Source organism: Oncorhynchus keta, chromosome 1 (genome assembly GCF_023373465.1).
Source record: "Oncorhynchus keta strain PuntledgeMale-10-30-2019 chromosome 1, Oket_V2, whole genome shotgun sequence".
Taxonomy (NCBI): Eukaryota; Metazoa; Chordata; class Actinopteri; order Salmoniformes; family Salmonidae; genus Oncorhynchus; species Oncorhynchus keta.
Window position 1 is genome coordinate 79,829,500 of NC_068421.1, and position 22,386 is coordinate 79,851,885.

General features: G+C 46.1%; 2 protein-coding genes across 4 annotated transcripts in view; one reads left to right on the forward strand and one right to left on the reverse strand.

The window, feature by feature from the left end:
• The window catches only part of LOC118373427 (zinc finger CCCH domain-containing protein 3-like), a 118,292-nt gene extending 99,985 nt beyond the window's left edge, over positions 1–18,307 (reverse strand). Inside the window, exons 1-3 of the mRNA XM_052461695.1 lie at positions 18,141–18,307; positions 16,286–17,846; positions 15,850–16,052 (exon numbers count right to left, since the gene is read on the reverse strand). Coding sequence (XP_052317655.1) covers positions 15,850–16,052; positions 16,286–17,846; positions 18,141–18,183 — 1,807 coding nt within the window. The 5' untranslated portion in view covers positions 18,184–18,307. The remainder of the gene's footprint in view (positions 1–15,849; positions 16,053–16,285; positions 17,847–18,140) is intronic.
• Positions 18,308–18,435: 128 nt separating this feature from the next.
• The window catches only part of cyldl (cylindromatosis (turban tumor syndrome), like), a 32,895-nt gene continuing 28,944 nt past the window's right edge, over positions 18,436–22,386 (forward strand). For all 3 annotated transcript variants that reach the window (XR_008064015.1, XM_052461705.1, XM_052461699.1), the window contains exons 1-5: positions 18,436–18,540; positions 20,602–21,044; positions 21,161–21,472; positions 21,574–21,637; positions 21,735–21,910. Coding sequence is in view for 2 of the 3 variants with exons in the window: in XM_052461705.1 (XP_052317665.1) it covers positions 20,604–21,044; positions 21,161–21,472; positions 21,574–21,637; positions 21,735–21,910 (993 nt within the window). In the remaining variant the exon portion in view is untranslated. The remainder of the gene's footprint in view (positions 18,541–20,601; positions 21,045–21,160; positions 21,473–21,573; positions 21,638–21,734; positions 21,911–22,386) is intronic.

Here is a 22,386-nt window from a genome sequence, read left to right on the forward strand (position 1 = left end):
AGTGTTTATTAATGAGTGTGTGTAAGGTGGACAGTCGTGTTTATTAACGAGTGTGTGTAAGGTGGACAGTAGTGTTTATTAATGAGTGTGTGTAAGGTGGACAGTCGTGTTCAGGGAAGCAGCCAGAAATTAAAACCATGTAGAACAATTTAAGCACAGCATTTTGCAACTCAGGTGTGCTGTTTTTCGGCATTTCTCTTGAGAGCCAGGTCTGTCTACGGCGGCCTCTCAATAGCAAGGCTATGCTCACTGAGTCTGTACATAGTCAAAGCTATCCTTAAGTTTGGGTCATTCACCGTGGACAGGTATTCTGCCACTGTGTACTCTCTGTTTAGGGCCAAATAGCATTCTACTTTGCTCTGTTTTTTTGTTAATTCTTTCCAATGTGTCAAGTAATTATCTTTTTGTTTTCTCATGATTTGGTTGGGTCTAATTGTGCTGCTGTCCTGGGGCTCTGTGGGGTGTGTTCGTGAACAGAGCCCCAGGACCAGCTTGCTTAGGGGACTTCTCCAGGTTCATTTCTCTGTAGGTGATGGCTTTGTTATGGAAGGTCTGGGAATCACTTCCTTTTAGGTGGTTGTAGAATTTAACAGCTCTTTTCTGGATTTTGATAATTATTGGGTATCGGCCTAATTTTGCTCTGCATGCATTATTTGGTGTTCTACGTTGTACACTTTCTCTCTCTCACACACACACACACACACCTCTCCCCACACCCACACCCTGTCTCTCTCACACACAGCTCTCCCCACACCCTCTCTCACACACAGCTCTCCCCACACCCTCTCTCACACACAGCTCTCCCCACACCCTCTCTCACACACAGCTCTCCCCACACCCTCTCTCTCACACACACACACCTACCTCTCCCCACACCCTCTCTCTCACACACACACCTCTCCCCACACACACACACCTCTCCCCACACACACACACACACACCACCTCTCCCCACACACACACACACCTCTCCCCACACCCTCTCTCTCACACACACACACACACCTCTCCCCACACACACACCTCTCCCCACACACACACACCTCTCCCCACACCCTCTCTCTCACACACACACACACACACACCTACCTCTCTGTGTGTGATTGTTAGTTCTCAAATATGATATATATTTTTTAAATATATAGAACCATTATCTTTTCAACATGACCAAAAGTATGTGGACACCTGCTTGTCAAACATCTCATTCCAAAATCATGGGCATTAAACATGGATTTGCCCCCCCCCCTTTGCTGCTATAACAGCCTCCACTCTTCTGGGAAGGCCTTCCCGCTAGGTGTTGGAACATTGCTGCAGGAACTTGCTCCCATTCAGCCACAAGAGCATTAGTGAGGTCAGCACTGATGTTGGGTAATTACGCCTGGTTCGCAGTCGGTGTGCCAATTCATCCCAAAGGTGTTCGATGGGGTTGAGGTCAGCGTTCTGTGCAGGCCAGCGTACCAAGATCACCGACAACCCTAGCAGCGTACCAAGTAGAGGTCGACCGATTAAATCGGGATGGCCGATTAATTAGGGCCGATTTCAAGTTTCATAACAAATCGGAAATCGTTATTTTGGGGAGCCGATTCGTCTTCTTTTTTATATATATATATATATATATATATATACACATACATACATACATACACACCTTCATTTAACTAGGCAAGTCAGTTAAGAACACTTTCTTATTTTAAACGACGGCCTAGGAACAGTAGGTTAACTGCCTTGTTCAGGGGCAGAACGACAGATTTTCAACTTGTCAGCTCTGGGGATCTAATCTTGCAACCTTACAGTTAACTCGTCCAACGCTCTAACCATATAATGGATGCAACGCTGGGGGATGATAACAAAAGGGCATGTGAAAAAAGCACAATCGTTGGACGACTGTCCCCAACCATAATATGTATCGGCTTTTTTGGGGTCCTCCAATAAATCGGTATTGGCGTTGAAAAATCATATTCGCTCGACCTCTAGTACCAAGATCAACGACAATCCTAGCAGTGTACCAAGATCACAGACAACACTAGCAGCGTACCAAGATCACCGACAACATTATCAGTGTACCTAGATGACCAATAGGCCTATTCCCAACACCAACTGCCAAAAGAGGGTAAAGAGGAAGAGAGAGAGGAAGGAGAGAGACAGACACACCACGCATTAGGGTTATAGGGATCCCAGCAAGGAGTGTGTGTGTGTGTGTGTGTGTGTGTGTGTGTGTGTGTGTGTGTGTGTGTGTGTGTGTGTGTGTGTGTGTGTGTGTATACTGGGGGGAGACGAGGAGGAGGAGGCGAGGCGATGAGGAGGAGGAGGGGGCAGAATGGGAATGAGCAAGTACGGGTGAGGAGGGGAGTGGGAGATAAGATGAGGATGGGTGAGTATGTTTCGCCTGGGCTATAAACCAATCCCCACCACAGATAATCAATACAGGCCCAGTGGAATTAACAGTTATCTTAAAGTCCTTTAACAACAACAGCTTGATTAACACAATCATCCATTATTAAACACCCACACACCCAGGGCAAGCTCAGGGAGGGATGGTTGGGGAGGGAGAGAGAGAAGGTACTAGAAGGAGTTAAGAGGGGGCTGAAGTGAGGGAGGGAGGGAGGAGGAGATGGAGTGGAGGGAAAGAGAGAGGGAGTGACAGGATAAATATATGTTTACATCTGTTGAAGAAATTGCTCCGTTTCTGGAATGCATTGGTTCTGATGGCACCTGTGGGGATGGGATAGAGATGGTGTGTGTGTCTAGGCATGGAACGCTGAGGGGGGGGGGTGAGGGTCAGGGTAGAGGTTTAGAAGAGACTGGTGTTGAGCTGGGAGGCTTGCATGCCTGTCATGACTGGAAGCAGACAGCCACATAAGAGAGCGGAGAAAACGTAACTGCCCCCAAGGGATGGACTTGGGCAGGGACGGGATGAGGGAGGGACTGGGGGAGGGACTGGGATGGGATGAGGGAGGGACTGGGATGGGATGCGGGAGAGACTGGGATGGGATGAGGGAGAGACGGGATAAGGGAGGGACTGGGGCAGGGAGGGGATGAGGGAGGAACTGGGATGGGATGAGGGAGAGACTGGGATGGGATGAGGGAGAGACGGGATGAGGGAGGGACTGGGGCAGGGACGGGATGAGGGAGGGACGGGATGGGGAGGGACTGGGGCAGGATGAGGGAGAGACTGGGGCAGGATGAGGGAGAGACTGGGGCAGGGACGGGATGAGGGAGAGACTGGGGCAGGGACGGGATGAGGGAGGGACTGGGGCAGGAAGAGGGGTCACTGGCTGGATAACTCTAGAGAACCAGAATAGACAGGGGGTGGGGGTCTGGTCCTGAAATGGAAAGTTGGAAAGGCTGAGAGAGAGAGAGAGATTAGATGGTTGGGTTTCCCCATGCCAGGGGCTGGGGCTAGAGGGCTCTGCCTGGGTTTGGTGGAGAGGGCCAGGTCGAGCAGCACTGGACGGGATGGGGAAGTGAGTCAGGGGTGATAATTGGTCCTTCACCTTACCCAGCTGACCCAAGGAGAGCAGGGGAGCAGAACTAGACGGGACAGGTTGACAGAGAGGCAGGGGAAGGGTAGACTGAGGAGGGAGTGTGAGAATGATCTGGCCCCTAGCCATGCACAGCTGACCCAGGGAAAGAAGGATGGGACAGGTTGAGAGAGAACAGGTAAGCTAGCTAGGAGTCTAGGAAAGGGGGAGACAGGGGTGACCAAGGTAGAGCATCAGCCAACCAGTTAAATAGGAAAAGATCACTCCCTCTCAGGAGAAAAGGATAGAGGTGAGAAAAGGAGGAATAGGGATAAAGGGAGTGTGCAAGGAGGTGGGGGGAGACAGTATAAATGGGGAAGAGCCCAATTTTTCAGTTTTTGATTTGTTAAAAAAGTTTGAAATATCCAATAAATGTCGTTCCACTTCATGATTGTGTCCCAATAGTTGTTGATTCTTCACAAAAAAATACAGTTTTATATCTTTATGTTTGAAGCCTGAAATGTGGCAAAAGGTCGCCAAGTTCAAGGGGGCCGAATACTTTCGCAAGGCACTGTATGTATGTGAGTGACTAAACGAGTACTATATGTATGCGAGTGAGTGAGTGAGTAAACGAGTACTGTATGTATGTATGTGAGTGAGTGAGTAAACAAGTATTATATGCATGTGAGTGAGTGAGTGAGTGAGTGAGTGAGTGAGTGAGTGAGTGAGTGAGTGAGTGAGTAAACGAGTACTATATGTATGTGAGTGAGTGAGTAAACGAGTACAATTTGTGGCCAGAAAACTGTATGGTGGTGAGGTAACCCCACACAGACAGATTCATGTCCTGTTTAACTCGGAGGGTAAACTGTCCGTCTCTCCTCCTCCGAGGTTCACCATCCTAAACCCACTGGAGGGCTAGAGGGAGGATTGTCTTACAGGTGGGGGTTAGAGGCTAGAACAGAGCTGGACCTCAACTACCAAGCGCTAACGTACCGAACCCTCCTACCCCCTCACCCACTACCCCTGCCCTAACGGGAACACAAGTGTCCCTGCATGCGGCCGGGTAGGAGGGAGAGAGAGAGAGCGAGCAGGAGAGAGGAGGCCCCATAATTAACATGCCAGGCAATCTGAGGACTCTGTGCTCCTCTTCCCACACAAATGCCAAACCCCCATGATTATTATGGTAACACTTCACTCTGTGAAGACACATGGAGGAGAGGGAGGGAGTGTTGGATTACTGGAGGGTTGAGGAGGGGGCTGGGGTGAGGGATAGATGGAGTGAGGAGGTGGAAGCCAGTGTCCTGCTCTGTGATTGACATGTTTAGCAGCAGCTTCCTGGAGCTTTGCGTTATACAACAGAACACATTCTGGGTACTGTACTCAAAACACAAGACTCAGAGCAGGTGGATGGGAAAAAATTGTAAATGTTTATTCTCAACTGCACGGTTTGTAATGTTGACATTTTATTGCAATGCAAACCAGTGGTAGCCTGGTGTACCCAGTGATCAGTTGAACTGAAGTAGCCTGGTGGACCCAGTGATCAGTTGAACTGAAGTAGCCTGGTGGACCCAGTGATCAGTTGAACTGAAGTAGCCTGGTGGACCCAGTGATCAGTTGAACTGAAGTAGCCTGGTGGACCCAGTGATCAGTTGAACTGAAGTAGCCTGGTGGACCCAGTGATCAAGCTGGTTCCACCAAGCTAAACCGGCTGTGCAACAGTCTTCCATTTTTCATCAAACAACCTTCAGCAGAAGCCCATACCTGAATAAATAGCCAGGTCTACTGTATGTAGAGGCCAAAGGTTTGCATGAATCCATGTAAACACACTAAAACTGATGTCATAGACTAAACCATAATAAAATCAATCTCAGTGACTGTCACATGACCATGACCCATATGGCCTTGAGGTTTAACATGGGAACATTCCCACCCAGTTGCAGTCCCTATTGCCACTAACTAACACCCCTGTTGGCATGTCTTTGGACATCATATGTGTGTGCCTGTGCATGCCATCCCCTCTCCGTCCCGGGTTCAGGGTGGTTTATGTGCATCTGTCACGCATGGCCTGTCTATCAGGTCTTTAGTTATGGCCAGTTGACAGGTTGACGAGAGACAGAGCTGAGAGAGGAGGTCCTACCAGCATACAGCTCAGTACAGGGGGGGCTGTGTTGTAGCAGGCCTCTTAACTGGTTGATCACATGAAAATATTGGTTCTAGTAACATTGTGGCCAGAATAACAGTCCAATCAAAAACATCTAATACAGGTGGAAAATGAAGCAGAACAAAAGGATCAATATAACCATGATGTAGTGGATAATGACTCCAGGGACGAGGCTGGTCCTTCAAAACAACAAAGCAGCATGTGTGTGATTCTGTGGATGCCGGAGGGTGCATGTGTTTTTGTGTGTGTGATTACCTCATGCAGCCATGTGAGTGAGTGACACACACACAGTGTGCCCACCTGTTTGACACCGAGGGCCTGAGAAAGTGAAGAGGAATGAACAGAATGTCTGTCTGTGAGCACTGGGGTTGGGCCCAGATATGTTAGTGTGTGTGTGTGTGTGTGCCTGATTAACACAGCTATGGGAGAGTGGTGGGGAATGGCATTTAGAGTGGGATATTTTACCAAGCAGCTGAGGAGAGAAATAAACACACACGGGATTCACTCTCCTCACTCTATAGCCTCACTATTAAAATAGTGAGAGACGATTACTGGCGTGCACAGAAAGTTTATTTTACACAAACGGGTACATGCATGGACATAGCAAGTGTGTAGTCTGAAATAAAAAAAACACATGCCCTATAGAGCTGTGTGTGTGTGTGTGTGAACAGAGAAAGAAGAGTTTTCAGGAAAGAGAGGAGTAATAGAGGAGAGATTTTGGTGAGAAACTAGAGAGTGTGTGAACCAGCGAATGATGCAGAGAAACAAACTAAAAGAAAGACATTAAGCCACGGCCAAATAAGGACAGGCTTTTGAGTGAGATGCATCAAATGACATCAGCGTGTGTTGTATTGGTGCCATATTTTAACTATATATGCGATGCTAGATGGAATAGTTCAATCAACTCAATACACAGAGATCTTTAGAAATCTGCTGCCCTGATTTAAAAAAATATATATATATATATAAATGTGTGTGTGTGTGTGTGTGTGTGTGTGTGTGTGTGTGTGTGTGTGTGTGTGTGTGTGTGTATATATATATTATATACCATTTAGCTGACACTTTTATCTAACGCGACTTCCAGTCACAGTACAGAGAGGGTGTCGTGGGGTTGGCTTGATCTGATTAACGACATCAGAGACAGACGAAATATGAGGTGGCAATCGCTCCGGCCAGGGAACGTAGACCTCTTTATCAACATGTAGTCATGTTGGCCAAAACAACCATCTATAGTTGCAAGTGTGCATGCAACATTTGGTTCTGGATGCAGAGATGAATCTGCCCTGCAATAACAGATCCACACATCTGCCCTGCATTAACAGATCCACACATCTGCCCTGCAATAACAGATCCACACATCTGCCCTGCATTAACATATCCACACATCTGCCCTGCAATAACAGATCCACACATCTGCCCTGCAATAACAGATCCACACATCTGCCCTGCAATAACAGATCCACACATCTGCCCTGCATTAACAGATCCACACATCTGCCCTGCATTAACATATCCACACATCTACCCTGCAATAACAGATCCACACATCTGCCCTGCATTAACAGATCCACACATCTGCCCTGCAATAACAGATCCACACATCTGCCCTGCATTAACAGATCCACACATCTGCCCTGCATTAACAGATCCACACATCTGCCCTGCATTAACAGATCCACACATCTGCCCTGCATTAACAGATCCACACATCTGCCCTGCATTAACAGATCCACACATCTGCCCTGCAATAACAGATCCACACATCTGCCCTGCAATAACAGATCCACACATCTGCCCTGCAATAACAGATCCACACATCTGCCCTGCAATAACAGATCCACACATCTGCCCTGCAATAACAGATCCACACATCTGCCCTGCAATAACAGATCCACACATCTGCCCTGCAATAACAGATCCACACATCTGCCCTGCAATAACAGATCCACACATCTGCCCTGCAGTAACAGATCCACACATCTGCCCTGCAGTAACAGATCCACACATCTGCCCTGCAGTAACAGATCCACACATCTGCCCTGCAGTAACAGATCCACACATCTGCCCTGCAGTAACAGATCCACACATCTGCCCTGCAGTAACATATCCACACATCTGCCCTGCATTAACATATCCACACATCTGCCCTGCAATAACAGATCCACACATCTGCCCTGCAATAACAGATCCACACATCTGCCCTGCAATAACAGATCCACACATCTGCCCTGCAATAACAGATCCACACATCTGCCCTGCAATAACATATCCACACATCTGCCCTGCATTAACATATCCACACATCTGCCCTGCAATAACAGATCCACACATCTGCCCTGCATTAACAGATCCACACATCTGCCCTGCAATAACAGATCCACACATCTGCCCTGCAATAACAGATCCACACATCAGCCCTGCAATAACAGATCCACACATCAGCCCTGCAATAACAGATCCACACATCCGCCCTGCAATAACAGATCCACACATCCGCCCTGCAGTAACAGATCCACACATCCGCCCTGCAGTAACAGATCCACACATCCGCCCTGCAGTAACAGATCCACACATCCGCCCTGCAGTAACAGATCCACACATCCGCCCTGCAGTAACAGATCCACACATCCGCCCTGCAATAACAGATCCACACATCCGCCCTGCAATAACAGATCCACACATCCGCCCTGCAATAACAGATCCACACATCCGCCCTGCAATAACAGATCCACACATCCGCCCTGCAATAACAGATCCACACATCCGCCCTGCAATAACAGATCCACACATCCGCCCTGCAATAACAGATCCACACATCCGCCCTGCAATAACAGATCCACACATCCGCCCTGCAATAACAGATCCACACATCCGCCCTGCAATAACAGATCCACACATCCGCCCTGCAATAACAGATCCACACATCCGCCCTGCAATAACAGATCCACACATCCGCCCTGCAATAACAGATCCACACATCTGCCCTGCAATAACAGATCCACACATCTGCCCTGCAATAACAGATCCACACATCTGCCCTGCAATAACAGATCCACACATCTGCCCTGCAGTAACAGATCCACACATCTGCCCTGCAATAACAGATCCACACATCTGCCCTGCAGTAACAGATCCACACATCTGCCCTGCAATAACAGATCCACACATCTACCCTGCAATAACAGATCCACACATCTGCCCTGCAATAACAGATCCACACATCTGCCCTGCAGTAACAGATCCACACATCTGCCCTGCAATAACAGATCCACACATCTACCCTGCAATAACAGATCCACACATCTGCCCTGCAATAACAGATCCACACATCTGCCCTGCAATAACAGATCCACACATCTGCCCTGCAATAACAGATCCACACATCTGCCCTGCAATAACAGATCCACACATCTGCCCTGCAGTAACAGATCCACACATCTGCCCTGCAATAACAGATCCACACACCCACAAGTTACGTCTCATATACTAAAGCTGAAGAACTGCACATTCAGGTACTTTTTATGGTGAATTCAATAAACGTAAAAAGGAAAATGCCGCACACTGCTGCAAGGTGATTTTATTATGATGTTCCGACCCGGTCTTCATCATGCCTGTGTGTGTTTGTTAGTCAAGCTCGTTGTTAGAGGACTTTAAGATTATAACTTTTTGACCCTAGAGTGTGCGTGAACTGTGGCAAAAACAGTGGTGGAAAAAATGGCCAATTGTCATATCTTTGAGTAAAGATAACTTAATAGAAAATGACTGAAGTAAAAGTTTAAAATACTGTGTTTTTGGTTTTAAATATACTTAACTATCAAAAGTAAAAGTAATTGCAATAATATACTTAAGTATCAAAAATTAAATTAAAAGTATACATCATTTCAAACTCCTTATATTAAGCAAACCAAGTTCCATTTACTTTCTCCCCATCTACAGATAGCCAGGGGAACACTCCAACACCATCTACAGATAGCCAGGGGAACACTCCAACACTCAGACATCATCTACAGATAGCCAGGGGAACACTCCAACACTCAGACATCATCTACAGATAGCCAGGGGAACACTCCAACACTCAGACATCATCTACAGATAGCCAGGGGAACACTCCAACACTCAGACATCATCTACAGATAGCCAGGGGAACACTCCAACACTCAGACATCATCTACAGATAGCCAGGGGAACACTCCAACACCATCTACAGATAGCCAGGGGAACACTCCAACACTCAGACATCATCTACAGATAGCCAGGGGAACACTCCAACACTCAGACATCATCTACAGATAGCCAGGGGAACACTCCAACACTCAGACATCAAACATTTACAAACAAAGCCTTTGTGTTTCGTGAGTCTGTCAGATCAGAGGCAGTAGGGATGATCAGTGATGATCAAAATGCACTTTTGGGTGTCTGAGAAAATATATGGAGTAAAAAGTACAAAAATATAAATAGTAAAGTACAGATAGCCCAAAAAACGTAAAAGTATTTTTACTTAAGTACTTACCCCTGAATAAAATCACTCGGGCGGCAATTTCCTTTTCCTGCACGCATGACTAAATTGCTTTGAATAAAACAGTCTGCTAAATGGCATAATAATATATTTTTAATAATTGAATCACCAATTCACATGAAGACCTAATAACAGAGTCCAAGGGTAAGACTACAACATCGTATTATAGAAGAATTATACGGTCACTAAGTGAAGCGTAAATACATCTATGGTTAGATGCACACATGACACTGAACACCACAGGTAGCATGTGTGTGCATGTGCACACGTGTGAGAGATGACAGGTTGCAGACAGTGGGAAATGACAATGAGAGGTTAACAGGGTCTGATGACAGACCACACAGCAGTGATTTATAGACCTAATAAATGGGCTGATCGTCGGCACGGTAACGAGATCCCCACAAGGTTTGGGGAATGGGGGGGAGGGGGTACCAATAACTTGATGCTGAGATGGGGGGGAAATAGCTGCCATATCAGATCCAGCACAGGAACCTGAACCACTCCACCTCTAACGCATAAACAGGTCAACATTCTAACCCCGCCCGGGTGGGAGGAAGAAGACTGTGTGTAGCAGTGAAGGGGATCTGTCCTGCCAGGGTGATTTACACAAAACAGAGCTAGAGACAAACTGACAACAGAAACTGCAATAAAACACTACCCAGCCACTGACTGAGGGGATAAGAATGTGTGTGTGTACCAAATAAAGTCATGCCAACTCTCAATCAGTTAACCATATGTTGAGTGAGGGACAGCAACAGTACACACACCCCTTCCTGTATCTAGAAATACTCCTTCACACCATCACACTAGATAATCTGCCATTTGTTTAGTAAACAAACAATAGCCGGTTGCCCTCTCAGCTTTGCCCCTTGACCTTCGCAAAACCAAAGTGGACAAGTTGTTTACGGAACGCACAACCTAGGTTACACTTGTGAGGAACACGTTTTGTTTCATTTCCTTCCATTGACGAATGGTCAATTTATTCATCGTCTTTTGTTTGTAGCGCTCCTGTTAATGTTGAGTAAGTATGTACATCCGATTATGCAGACTACTTGGCCTGCATGCAAATGTAGGCATAGAAATGTGCCCATTTGTGGATCTGATAGTATTTCTGATTGTCTTAACTGTGGAGCGTCTCAAAGTCATTTTTTTCTTCACAAAGTACTTTTATTTCCCTTGAGAATGACAATAGGTCCTCAACGTAGCCCATTTGAAACATCTTTCCAGCTCTCTTCCACTCTTGCTCTGATCCGGTGGAACCTTCATAAAATAGGCCTACCTGATTACTTCTTATCCCTGGTGCAGATAGCCTACAGCTGTCTGTCAGGGGCTCACTGGCACGGGAAACTATGAGGGCCCAGAATATTCTATACAATGTTGCAAGTTTGCAAGCACCAGCTTCAGGCCAGACCAAGTTAATAGTTGATACAATGTTTTAAGTTCCTTGCAGACAGGCCATGTGTAGCCAATGTGATCTATAGAATGCCTTTTAAATTAGGATATTTTCTACCTGCAATATTTTTATTTGTTGGCTTTATGTAGGCTATTTTTACATAGAAGCAATAGAAGTTACTTTAAGAATCATGATTAACCACATTATAATGATTTTGAGATACGAAGGCTTTATTCTAAATGAAATGAAAATCAGAACTGGCACACATATCGGTAGAAATAGTAGGATAAATTGGCACTCCAAATGGAAAAGGTTGACAACCCCTGGTGCAGCCTATTACCTCCCGGTAGCTTCAGGAGCTTCATGACAGAATCTATGACCAGCAGTAGCTGGAGGAGAGACAGGAACAGGTTCTTCTTCTGGCCAGACTATCCCCCCCAAGTCATTTGTGAGTCTTAATTATTGAATCACTGTGTGCTTAAAGCATCAGACAAGCTCAGTAGCCTACATATAGTTGATTTTATGAAAACATATAGGGTGTGTCGATATAGGGAAAAATACAAGGTAACATTTTGACCAATAGATTTGTTGAAAGAACAGACGACGCTAGGTTGACTAAGATTTTGTTTTGTCAGGGATAGCCCTAGTGGAAACTACAAACTTCAGAAGCCTTTTTAAACCTCAAATGCACTGCTAGTTTGCAATTCCTGCTCTACAGGACAATTCCTGCAACAACATGGTGATCAAATTAAGATCATACACCTGTATGTTAACCTTTTCGGGATAGGGGGCAGCATTTTTACTTTTGGATGAATAGCGTGCCCAGAGTGAACTATCTCCGACTCTGTCCCAGATGCTAATATATGCATATTATTAGTATTGGATAGAAAACTCTGAGGTTTCTAAAACTCTTTGAATGAGGTCTGCGAGTATAACAGAACTCATATGGCAGGCGAAAACCTGAGAAAAATCCAACCAGGAAGTGGGAAATCTGAGGTTTGTCGTTTTTCAAAGCTTGGCCTACCGAATACACAGTATCTTTGGAGTCAAGTTGCACTTCATACGGCTTCCATTAGATGTCAACCGTCTTTAGAAACTGGTTTGAGGATTCTACTATAAAGGAGGGGCTCATGAGACCTGCTTGAGTCAGTGGTCTGGCAGAGTGTCTCAGGCTCGTGACGCGTGCTCCCGACACAGTTAGCTCTCGTTCCAGTGCTTTTCTTCAGACATAGGAATTCTCCGGTTGGAACATTGATGTTTTATGTTAACATCCTAACGATTGATTCCATACATCTTTTGACTTGTTTCTATGACCTGTAACAGAACTTTTCGAGTTTTTGTCTGGACAAAGTGCTCGCGCCTCATGAAGATGGATTACTGGGCTGAATACGCAAACAACAAGTGGTTATTTGTACATAAATTATGGACTTCGTGGAACAAATCAGTAATTTATTGTCGAACTGGGATTCCTGGGAGTGCCTTCTGATGATCATCAAAGGTAAGTGAATATTTATAGTGTTATTTCTAACTTCTGTTGACTCCAAAATGGCGGATATTTCTCTGGCTGGATTGGGCTCTGAGCACCGTTCTCAGATTATACTTCTTCCGTAAAGTTTTTTTGAAATCTGACACAGCGGTTGCATTAAGGAGAAGCCTATCTTTAATTGTGAATAACACTTGTATGTTTTATCAACTTTTATTATCAGTATTTCTGCAAAATCACAGGATGTTTTGGAATCAAAACATTACTGCACGTAAAGTTGCCAATGTAAACTAAGATTTTTGGATATAAATATGCACATTATCAAACAAAACATACATGTATTGTGTAACATGATGTCCTATGAGTGTCATCTGATAAAGATCATCAAAGGTTAGTGATTAATTATATCTAGATTTCTGCTTTTTGTGACTCCTATCTTTGGCTGGGAAAATGGCTGTGTTTTTTTTTTACTTGGCGGTGATCTAACAATCAGATCAGATTAAAAAGAAGTTGTTTTTGCTGTATTAGACTTGTTAATGTGTGAAAGTTACATATTTCAAAAACATATTTTTGAATTTCGCACGCTGCCTTTCAGAGGAATGTTGTCGAGGGGTTCCGCTAGCGGAACGCCTGCGCTAGAAAGGTTAAAGGGGAAATCCACCACTTTCCAACCTCATATTCAATATCTCCAGCACCATACCAGTGTATTTTACAAATGACGTGCATCTACATTCTGTAGTTTCCCTTTAAGATTCAGAGAAATAACAGAGCAAACAATGTGATTATAATAGGCTACACCTACATTACACAGAGACATAGATAAACAGTCACAAAGAGACCAACAAAGACAGATGGAGAGGCTGAAATAGAGATGGATGGAGGGAGGGAGAGAACTAGGAGAGAGATCCGTCACATAGGGCCTGAACCCGCATGGCTCAGCACTCCTCCACCCTCCTCCTTTCTGTGTTCTGTCCGTTCCTGTCGTTTATCTGCTTTATTAGGTTATCTGGGCTCTCACCCCCCCCCATCCACAGGATTCATTATGGCCTTAACTGCTCACTTAGGTTTATGCTCTCTTTAAATTAAACTGCAGATAACCGGGCAGCCAAATAAACACCTGCACTACCACCGAGAAAGAGAGAACTCATTGAAGAGGAAATTAAGAAAAATAACAGTGTGTGTGTGGTCATCAGTACTGTAAGACTGGTCCACATCATTAGTAATTCAATTTGCTCTTTATTAGAGGCTCTTATCTGCAGCACAGACGGCTACTTTCTATCTCTCTCCCTCGTTCCATCTTCTTCTATCGCAACATTCTCTCCTCTATTTATCCTTCCCTCCATCACTGAGAAACAAACAATATAAGTCCTGCTTCAGGCCAGCTACATCTCTACACTTACAGAGGACGATAAAGCAAAGAACTAGGAGAAAGAATGACTGGATGGAGAGAGACGGGGGGTCAGAGACGGAACGAGACAAGAGAAGAATTAGACAGTAGGAAAGCAATTGAGGAGAGATAATTTGTGTGAGAGGAGGAGAGGAGGAGGGTGAATGAAGACAGAGAAAGGAGAGAGAAGCAGAGAGAGTGAGCTATGGAGAGAGTGCCAGACAGCCAGCCATCAGGATGAATAAAGCCTAATGTTAATAGTGATGGCTTTTTTAATGTCTGCTCGACTCCATTGACTGGGGGCGATTACACTGAGATGGGCATGAGAGGGATGAAGAGAATGGAGGGGTGGAAGGAAGGAAGGAGGGGCCGAGGGTTGTAAAAACACAGATTGCATTCCATCAGGTTAGGTCTATATTCTCTAGTTCGTTAAAACAATCCAATTTGCAAAAGGATAATTATGCATTAGCTGCTTTTTATCTAGTGGGCTGGCTGGGGGGAGAGGAGAGTGGTGGTGGTGCCAGGACTTGATAGCAGCAGCCTCTTCCCCACCTTCACCCACAGCAAATTACCCACTATCACAGCTCAATTGGGTAATCACTTACCAACCCTTCCTACCCCCTACACACACACACACACACACAGATCACAGCAGCTCTCCATAGGCCTCTCATAGAGAGGAATGCTGACCCCTATTGGAGAGAGGGGACAGTGTGGAATAAAATTGGCCCAATCAAAGCACTGGCAAGAGTGCAAATGTCCAACAGTGTCCTAAAATGAGTCACTAAACCATAGAGCTATTAGATAGACTGGATCCACAGTACTGTCCATGTAATGTCATTCTCCACGGAGGATATATTCATTAAGTGAATTCGTCAGGGTAGCCTAGTGGTTAGAGTGTTGGACTAGTAACCGCAAGGTTGCAAGTTCAAATCCCCGACCTGACAAGGGAAAATCTGTCGTTCTGCCCCTGAACAAGGCAGTTAACCCACTGTTCCTAGGGCGTCATTGAAAATAAGAATTTGTTCTTAACTGACTTGCCAGGTTAAATAAAAGGTCAAATAAAATAAAAAAAGAGAACACCACTCGCAACTAGCTGAATTAATTAGCTAGACCCCCTGAGTCCCGAGTAGAAGGAAAATTATAGTAAACAAACTATTTATCTAATTGGACCTCTATATGATTTACTCTCACTACCAGGAAATCTGACGGTGTCTTAAGTTTAAAATGGATAGAAATTCCATGAATTCCTCCATTTATTTCAGAGGTACAGTTGATATAATAGGGGTCAGAGTTGTAAATTGACCAGAAACACCTCTTGGCCTAATAGGATGGATCATGTTTACCTCCGTATTCCCTAGTGTTTGCCAGGACGTAATCGTAATTAGTAAGATCTTGTTTATTTTTCCTGGTTAAATAAAATGTCAAATAAAGTGCTGTCTTTCTACCTGTCCTGGAGGGGCTGGGGGAGAGACGTCGTAGCTTGTGTTTGCCGAACGAGACCAGTTCACGGGACATGGTCCTCTTCACACCTCCCGGGCTGCAGACCGGGGTGTGTGTCCGAACCGGGCTGTGTGTCCGTCGGCGGAGAGAGTAGCGGCTGTTCAGGGTCATGTCTGCTGGGCTGGACCTCCGCTCGGATCCAGACTCACTGCAACACACAGGACAAGGTATGTGTCAGAGACAGGTAGGTGTGTGTGGTGTATGTGTGTGTGTGAAAACATTCAGAAAAATATAGATTTGGCCAAAGGCAACATTACATGTCCACAGATACAAAATCAGGATAAAAAGAGGCATATTCCAACATGCATTACCAGACGTAAGATAATAGGTGTGATACAAGTAAAGACATCTCTGGCTTCCCTTAATCCTCCTCTTTCTCACCTGCTAGCCGGCCTCCTGATAATCTTCATCCTACTCCTGAGTTTGAACCCTCCAGGGGAGGAGGAGGGGGGCACTATTATGCGTTGAGTTACAGATAGAGGGACACTGGACACCCCCTTGGCCCCGTTCTCTTTCTCCGAGGTCCAACGAAACACAGACCCACGTCGGGCCCCTATCCCTCCTCCTGTATCAGTCTGCCCCCCTCCTCCAGACCCTGCCTTCCAGCGGTAGAGACTACTGAGGGAGGTGGAGGCACCTGCTGCCTTACGCTGCTTGGCTAAAAGACTTGGGGATTTGGGTTTCTTGGATTCCACCTTTCCCTTCTCTGGAGCTCTCTGAGGCAGAGCCAGGGCTTTGGGTGATAGGGGCTTCCGGGACAGCCTGGCCTGGCCACTTGCAGAAGATGACACCCAGGTGTACTTGGTGGTCTTAGGGACTGCGATGGATAGACTGAGCCTACGGGGAACCTTCTTGATGGGGGCAGAGGCTCTTCTACTAGGGAGCCCAGGATGGGAGACTGGGATGGGGGAAGAGGTGATGAGTTTGTCTGGGGGCTGGGCCTCTGTTCTGGCCTGGCTGAGCCTAGCTCCTCCTGGCTGATGGCTGTTCACCCAAGTGAACTTGGAGTGTCTCTGGGGAGAGGATGTTGTCTGGGGCTGGGCTGGTGTGGAACTGGACATGAGGCTTAGCTGGGGTCCTTGTAGGGCACTAGGGGAGGCAGAGAGAGGGGGTGAAAGAAGTAGAGGTGGGTCCGTATCGCTAGGGATGAGGTTGCCGGTGGTTGCCTTGATAGTATGTTTACCTCCTGTGCTGGTTTTCTCAGAGTGACGAGGTCTGATATGCAGCTGAGCAGTGCTCTGGACCATGGTGGTAGTAACAGTAGATTTGTCTGAGACAGGGACACTTGTCAATTCTGTATTATTTTCTCCAGGGGCAGTGGCTTTCACAGGCAGTCCCATGCCCTTCTCTTCATATTTAGTCTCTCTCTGCTGGTCATCTGGAGGTCCAGGGACTGTTTGCCCAGAGAGTCCCAGCCAAGCGTCACCCCCAGGTCCTGTTCTCCCTCTGCCTGATTCAGTCTCTGACTCAATAGCTGTGGCTCCAATGCCTGTCACAGTTCTTCTCACTCCCCCTGTGAGTGCATCCTGTTGGCCCTTTGGCCCTGTTAGATCCCCAGACGTAGCATATTTTGTTCTATCCTTCTCTCCTCTAGCCAGGTCCTTATTGCTGTGGCTGGGCTGTGAGGTGCTTCTAGCATTAAGGGACAGCAAGCCAGTAGAGGAGTTGGGTTCTGCAGAAACTAACGGCTGCTCTAAAGAGTGCTTGGCAGTCTGTATTGTAGGTCTACTTTGCTGGGCTGAGCTGCTCTTGTTATTGAGGGAGTAGGTCTTCCTCCAGTGTCCCGCGGACTGGGGGGGGTAAGGCCCACCCCGGGAGGGGAATGTGGGGGTGAAAGATGAGCTGTGACCCCTGCCTCGTGGCGGTGGCCTCGCTGGGTGCCACTGCCGGCCAGAAGTAGAAGGGACATCACCATGGACACTCTTGTGGTTGTTGATGAGACCTGTTAGATGACAGAACGAGGTTAAGAGGTAGCTGGCAAATGTGGTAAATTCAAGTTTAAAGGCGTGAATCTAGCTAGCCTCTACGTTCGGTCGTCCATATGTATAGGCAAGAATATAGTTAGTTACCTACGCGCCTGCTAGCGATAGCCAGCTAGCTAGGCATAAACAGATAACGTATTGGTTCGCAAAGCCAACACAGCATTCATAACTCTCAAATTGAATAGTTCAGTATATGCTAGTTATTAAATATAATACACCAGATATGTTCACTGTACTGTAAACCACAAACTTACTTTGCAACAGATCGATTTGCCTTTTCAGCGCGTCTCTCTCCATGTTTACGTCCGAAGCTCAAATCGTCATCATGTAGCGCCACGAATATGTGTATTGCCGCGTTCAAAACAACTGGGAACTCGGAAAAAAACTAGCTCCGACTGGGGAAATTCGATTTGAACGGTCATCAAACTTGTAATTTCAACTCGGGAACTCGGGCCTCTTTCCAGAGCTCTGGCTTTTGGACCCAAAGACCACTGACGTGATGATTTTTCTCTCGTATTTTTCCGAGTTCCCAGTTGTTATGAACGGGGCATGTGACGACACAACGGTGAAACGAAAGAGGAAGTGAAGTGACTCGCTAGATACCGAACAAATCTTGCCTACTCTCGTAAGAAGATTTACATTACAACTTACAAGGTAAACAATATTGATTACAATTGTATATATAGTACAGCATATGACTGAACATACAGCGTGTAGTAATTGGACTGATAGTTATTGCTCAATGCAATGGAGGAAATAAATAGCTGCGATCGAAGTTGGTTTTCACTTTGCTCAGTAGTCGCAGTTGGCTTTCACTTTCTACGTGTGGTCTAATGCTAGTGTTATAATGGACTTTCTACGTGTGGCCTAATGCTGGTGTTATAATGGACTTTCTGTGGTGTGAGTAAGTTTACGTATGTGTTTATAAGTACAGTGCATTCGGAAAGTATTCAGACCCCTTCCCACATTGTTACGTTACAGCCTTATTCTAAATGTTTTATCTCCCCCCAATCTACACACAATACCTCATAATGATGAAGCAAAAACAGGTTTTTAGAAATGTTTTGCAAATGCATATAAAAAAATCAACAACATAAATATCACATTTACATAAGTGTTCAGAACCTTTACTCTGTACTTTGTTGAAGCACCTTTGGCAGTGATTACAGTCTCGAGTTTTCTTGGGTGTGACGCTACAAGCGTGGCACACCTGTATTTGGGGAGTTTCCCCCATTCTTCTCTGAAGATTTCCTCAAGCTCTGTCAGATTGGATGGGGAGTGTCGCTGCACAGCTATTTTCAGGTCTCCAGAGATGTTAGATTGTGTTCAAGTCTGGGCTCTGGCTTGGCCACTCAAGGACATTCAGAAACTTGTCCCGAAGTCACTCCTGTGTTGTCTTGGCTGTGTGCTTAGGTTCGTTGTCCTATTGGAAGGTGAACCTTCACCCCAGTCTGAGGTCCTGAGTGCTCTGGAGCAGGTTTTCAGGAATAATCTCTCTGTACTTTGCTCTGTTAATCTTTCCCTTGATCCTGACTAGTCTCCCAGTTCCTGCCACTGAAAAACATCCCCACAGCACAATGGCAAATTCCAAGCAGGCTGTCATGTACCTTTTACTGAGGAGTGGCTTCTGTCTTGTCACTCTACCATAAAGTCCTGATTGGTGGAGTGCTGCAGAGATGGTTGTCCTTCTGGAACCTTCTCCCATCTCCACATAGGAACTCTGGAGCTCTGTCAAAGTGACAAGGCCCTTCTCCCCTGACTGTTCAGTTTGGCCGGGCAGCCAGCTCTAGGAAGAGTCTTGATGGTTCCAAACTTCTTCCATTTAAGAATGATGGAGGCCACTGTGTTCTTGGGGACCTTCAATGCTGCAGACATTTTTTGGTACCCTTCTCCAGATCTGTGCCTCGACAGAATCCTGTTTCGGTGCTCTACAGAAAATTCCTTCAGCCTCATGGCTTGGTTTTTTCTCTGACATGCACTGTCAACTGTAGGACCTTATATATAGACATGCGTGTGCCTTTCCAAATCTCCAATCAACTGAATTTACAACAGGTGGACTCCAATCAAGTTGTAGAAACATCCCAAGGATGATCAATGGAAACAGGATTTGAGGACAGACGCTGGGAGACGAGAAGCAAGTACAGGGACATTTAATAAACAACATGAAACCGAACATGGATCTGGACAGGGAAAACAGAAACAACAATAATGCTGACACGGAACAAACTGAGAAACAGAAAGATCTAGACAGGGCAATCAACAAATTGACGGAGTCCAATGAGCGCTGGTGCACGTAATGATTGGCAGCTTGGCGCCCTTGAGCACCAGAGAGGGGGAGCGGGAGCAGGCGTGACACAGGATGCATCCAATCTTCATTTTGAGTCTCATAGCAAAGGGTCTGAATACTTATGCAAATAAGGTATTTCTGTTTTCGTTTTGTCATTATGGGGTATTGTGTGTATATTGATGAGGAACACATGTTATAAGGCTGTAACTTAACTAAATATGGAAAAAGTGAAGGGATCTGAATACTTTATGAGTGTGTGTGTGTGTGTGTGTGTGTGTGTGTGTGTGTGTGTGTGTGTGTGTGTGTGCTGTATCTGGGTGTAACAGCATGCGGAACATCCTATGCCTTGTACAGTCATTAAAAACAAAATATACATCTTCACATGTTATGGCCATTTCTATTAAAACCCTATTTCTTCCCTGCATCAGCCATGGACACATGTGATGTGAAGATGTACTACATCCTCATAGAGGAACCTGGGTTACCCATGTTGCTCATCAATGCTGGCCACATTTGTTACATCAAGGAGAGCAGGTACATGTCAATGCTTCCCAGATCTGCATGTCTGCAGGAATTGCCTGTCATCTGTAGGGGCTCCACTTATGACGTGTTCCTGAAGGTAAAGGACCTAAAACCAGTGACTGCTAAGGAGGCAGAGCTGCTGCAAGCCCTAGGAGAGGACTCAGAGAGACTGAAGTGGTATTTAGAGAGGGATGCTTTGGCTACAGCCCTGGGTTTAAGTAAGGATACACCTGTCACTGTGGAGTTGGATGGGAAGTGGCTGCAGGGAATTGTACGGTACGTCGGAAGGTTGACAGAGCCAAAGTTCACAGACCCCATCGTAGGAACCTTCTTTGGCATTGAACTACAGGTAGCGTTTGCAAATTGTGTATGTTCATACATGTATTATTCTGTTGGAAATGTGTTATTCTACATATCACATGGATATCTACCGGGTTATTCATATGTCCTCTGAATTCCTCATAGGGAGAAGACAAAGGAAAGGGACCATCAGATGGGACATATCTGTCAAAAACCCTATTCCCCTGCAAGAAAGACTGTGGGATTTTTGCTCCATTTTCCAGAGTGAAACCCATGTTTTCCAAACCCAAATTGGTGTCCAAGTGTCTGACCTTTCCAGCAGCCCAGCTGGCCCCGCAACCGTCGTCCCAACAGGCCCAACATCAGCCCCTCTCCACCGGAGACAGAGTCACCTTCTTCATGGACGAGGACATCCTCCATGGGATGGTGATGGATCTGGAGGAGAAGGACGGCAGGACCTTAGTCATCATCTCTACTGTGAGTGCAGAATGATTGGCCGATAGAGCTGTGAGATGTGGCCTATAGCAGGGGAGTATTTGGTATTTGGGGTGTGATGGGTGTGTTTCCTGTGTTTGCAGGACCGGGATGAGAAGATCACTCTACCTCTGGACAGCGTCATCAAAGGGGAACTGCTTCAACAGGGTGTGTGTGTTTGTGTGTCTGTCTGTGCATAATTGTAATAAACCGTGCGCAAATATATTTTTTGATGCCATTGTTTGGGTTTTTGTGTTGACCACAGAGCCTGAGCCTATGGAGACTGATAAGGCCGTTATGTCTATGGAGGAGGTTCACCCCTTGGGGCTTGGTGTTGATTCTCTAGTGGAGGTGACTCTGGCTATAGGACCTGGCTATGGAACCATCCGCTGGATAGGCACTTTGCCTGGGCAGAAAGGAACCTACGCTGGACTGGAGCTGGTACACTCTCAACACTGGCCTCTAATGTTCACATGATGCACTGCATGGACCCTGTCTTGGGCTGGAAAGCAATTCATTGTTCTGTTTAATCTCAAACGTCAACTACTCTCCACTTCACTCGCTCTCTGTCTCTCTGTCTCTCTCTCTGTCTCTCACTGTCTCTGTGTCTCTCTCTCTCTGTGTGAATCTCTCTCTGTCTCTCTCCATGTCTCTCGCTCTCTGTGTCTCTGTCTCTCTCTGTGTCTCTGTCTCTCTCTCTGTCTCTCTCTCTGTGTCTCTCTTCTCTCTCTGTGTCTCTCTCTCTTCTCTCTCTGTGTCTCTCTCTTTCTCTCTGTGTGTGTCTCTCTTTCTCTCTGTGTGTGTGTCTCGCTCTCTCTCTCTCTCTCTCTGTGTCTCTGTCTCTCTCTCTCTCTCTGTGTGCGTCTCTCTCTCTCTCTCTATGTGTCTCTGTCTCTCTCCCTGTGTCTCTGTGTCTC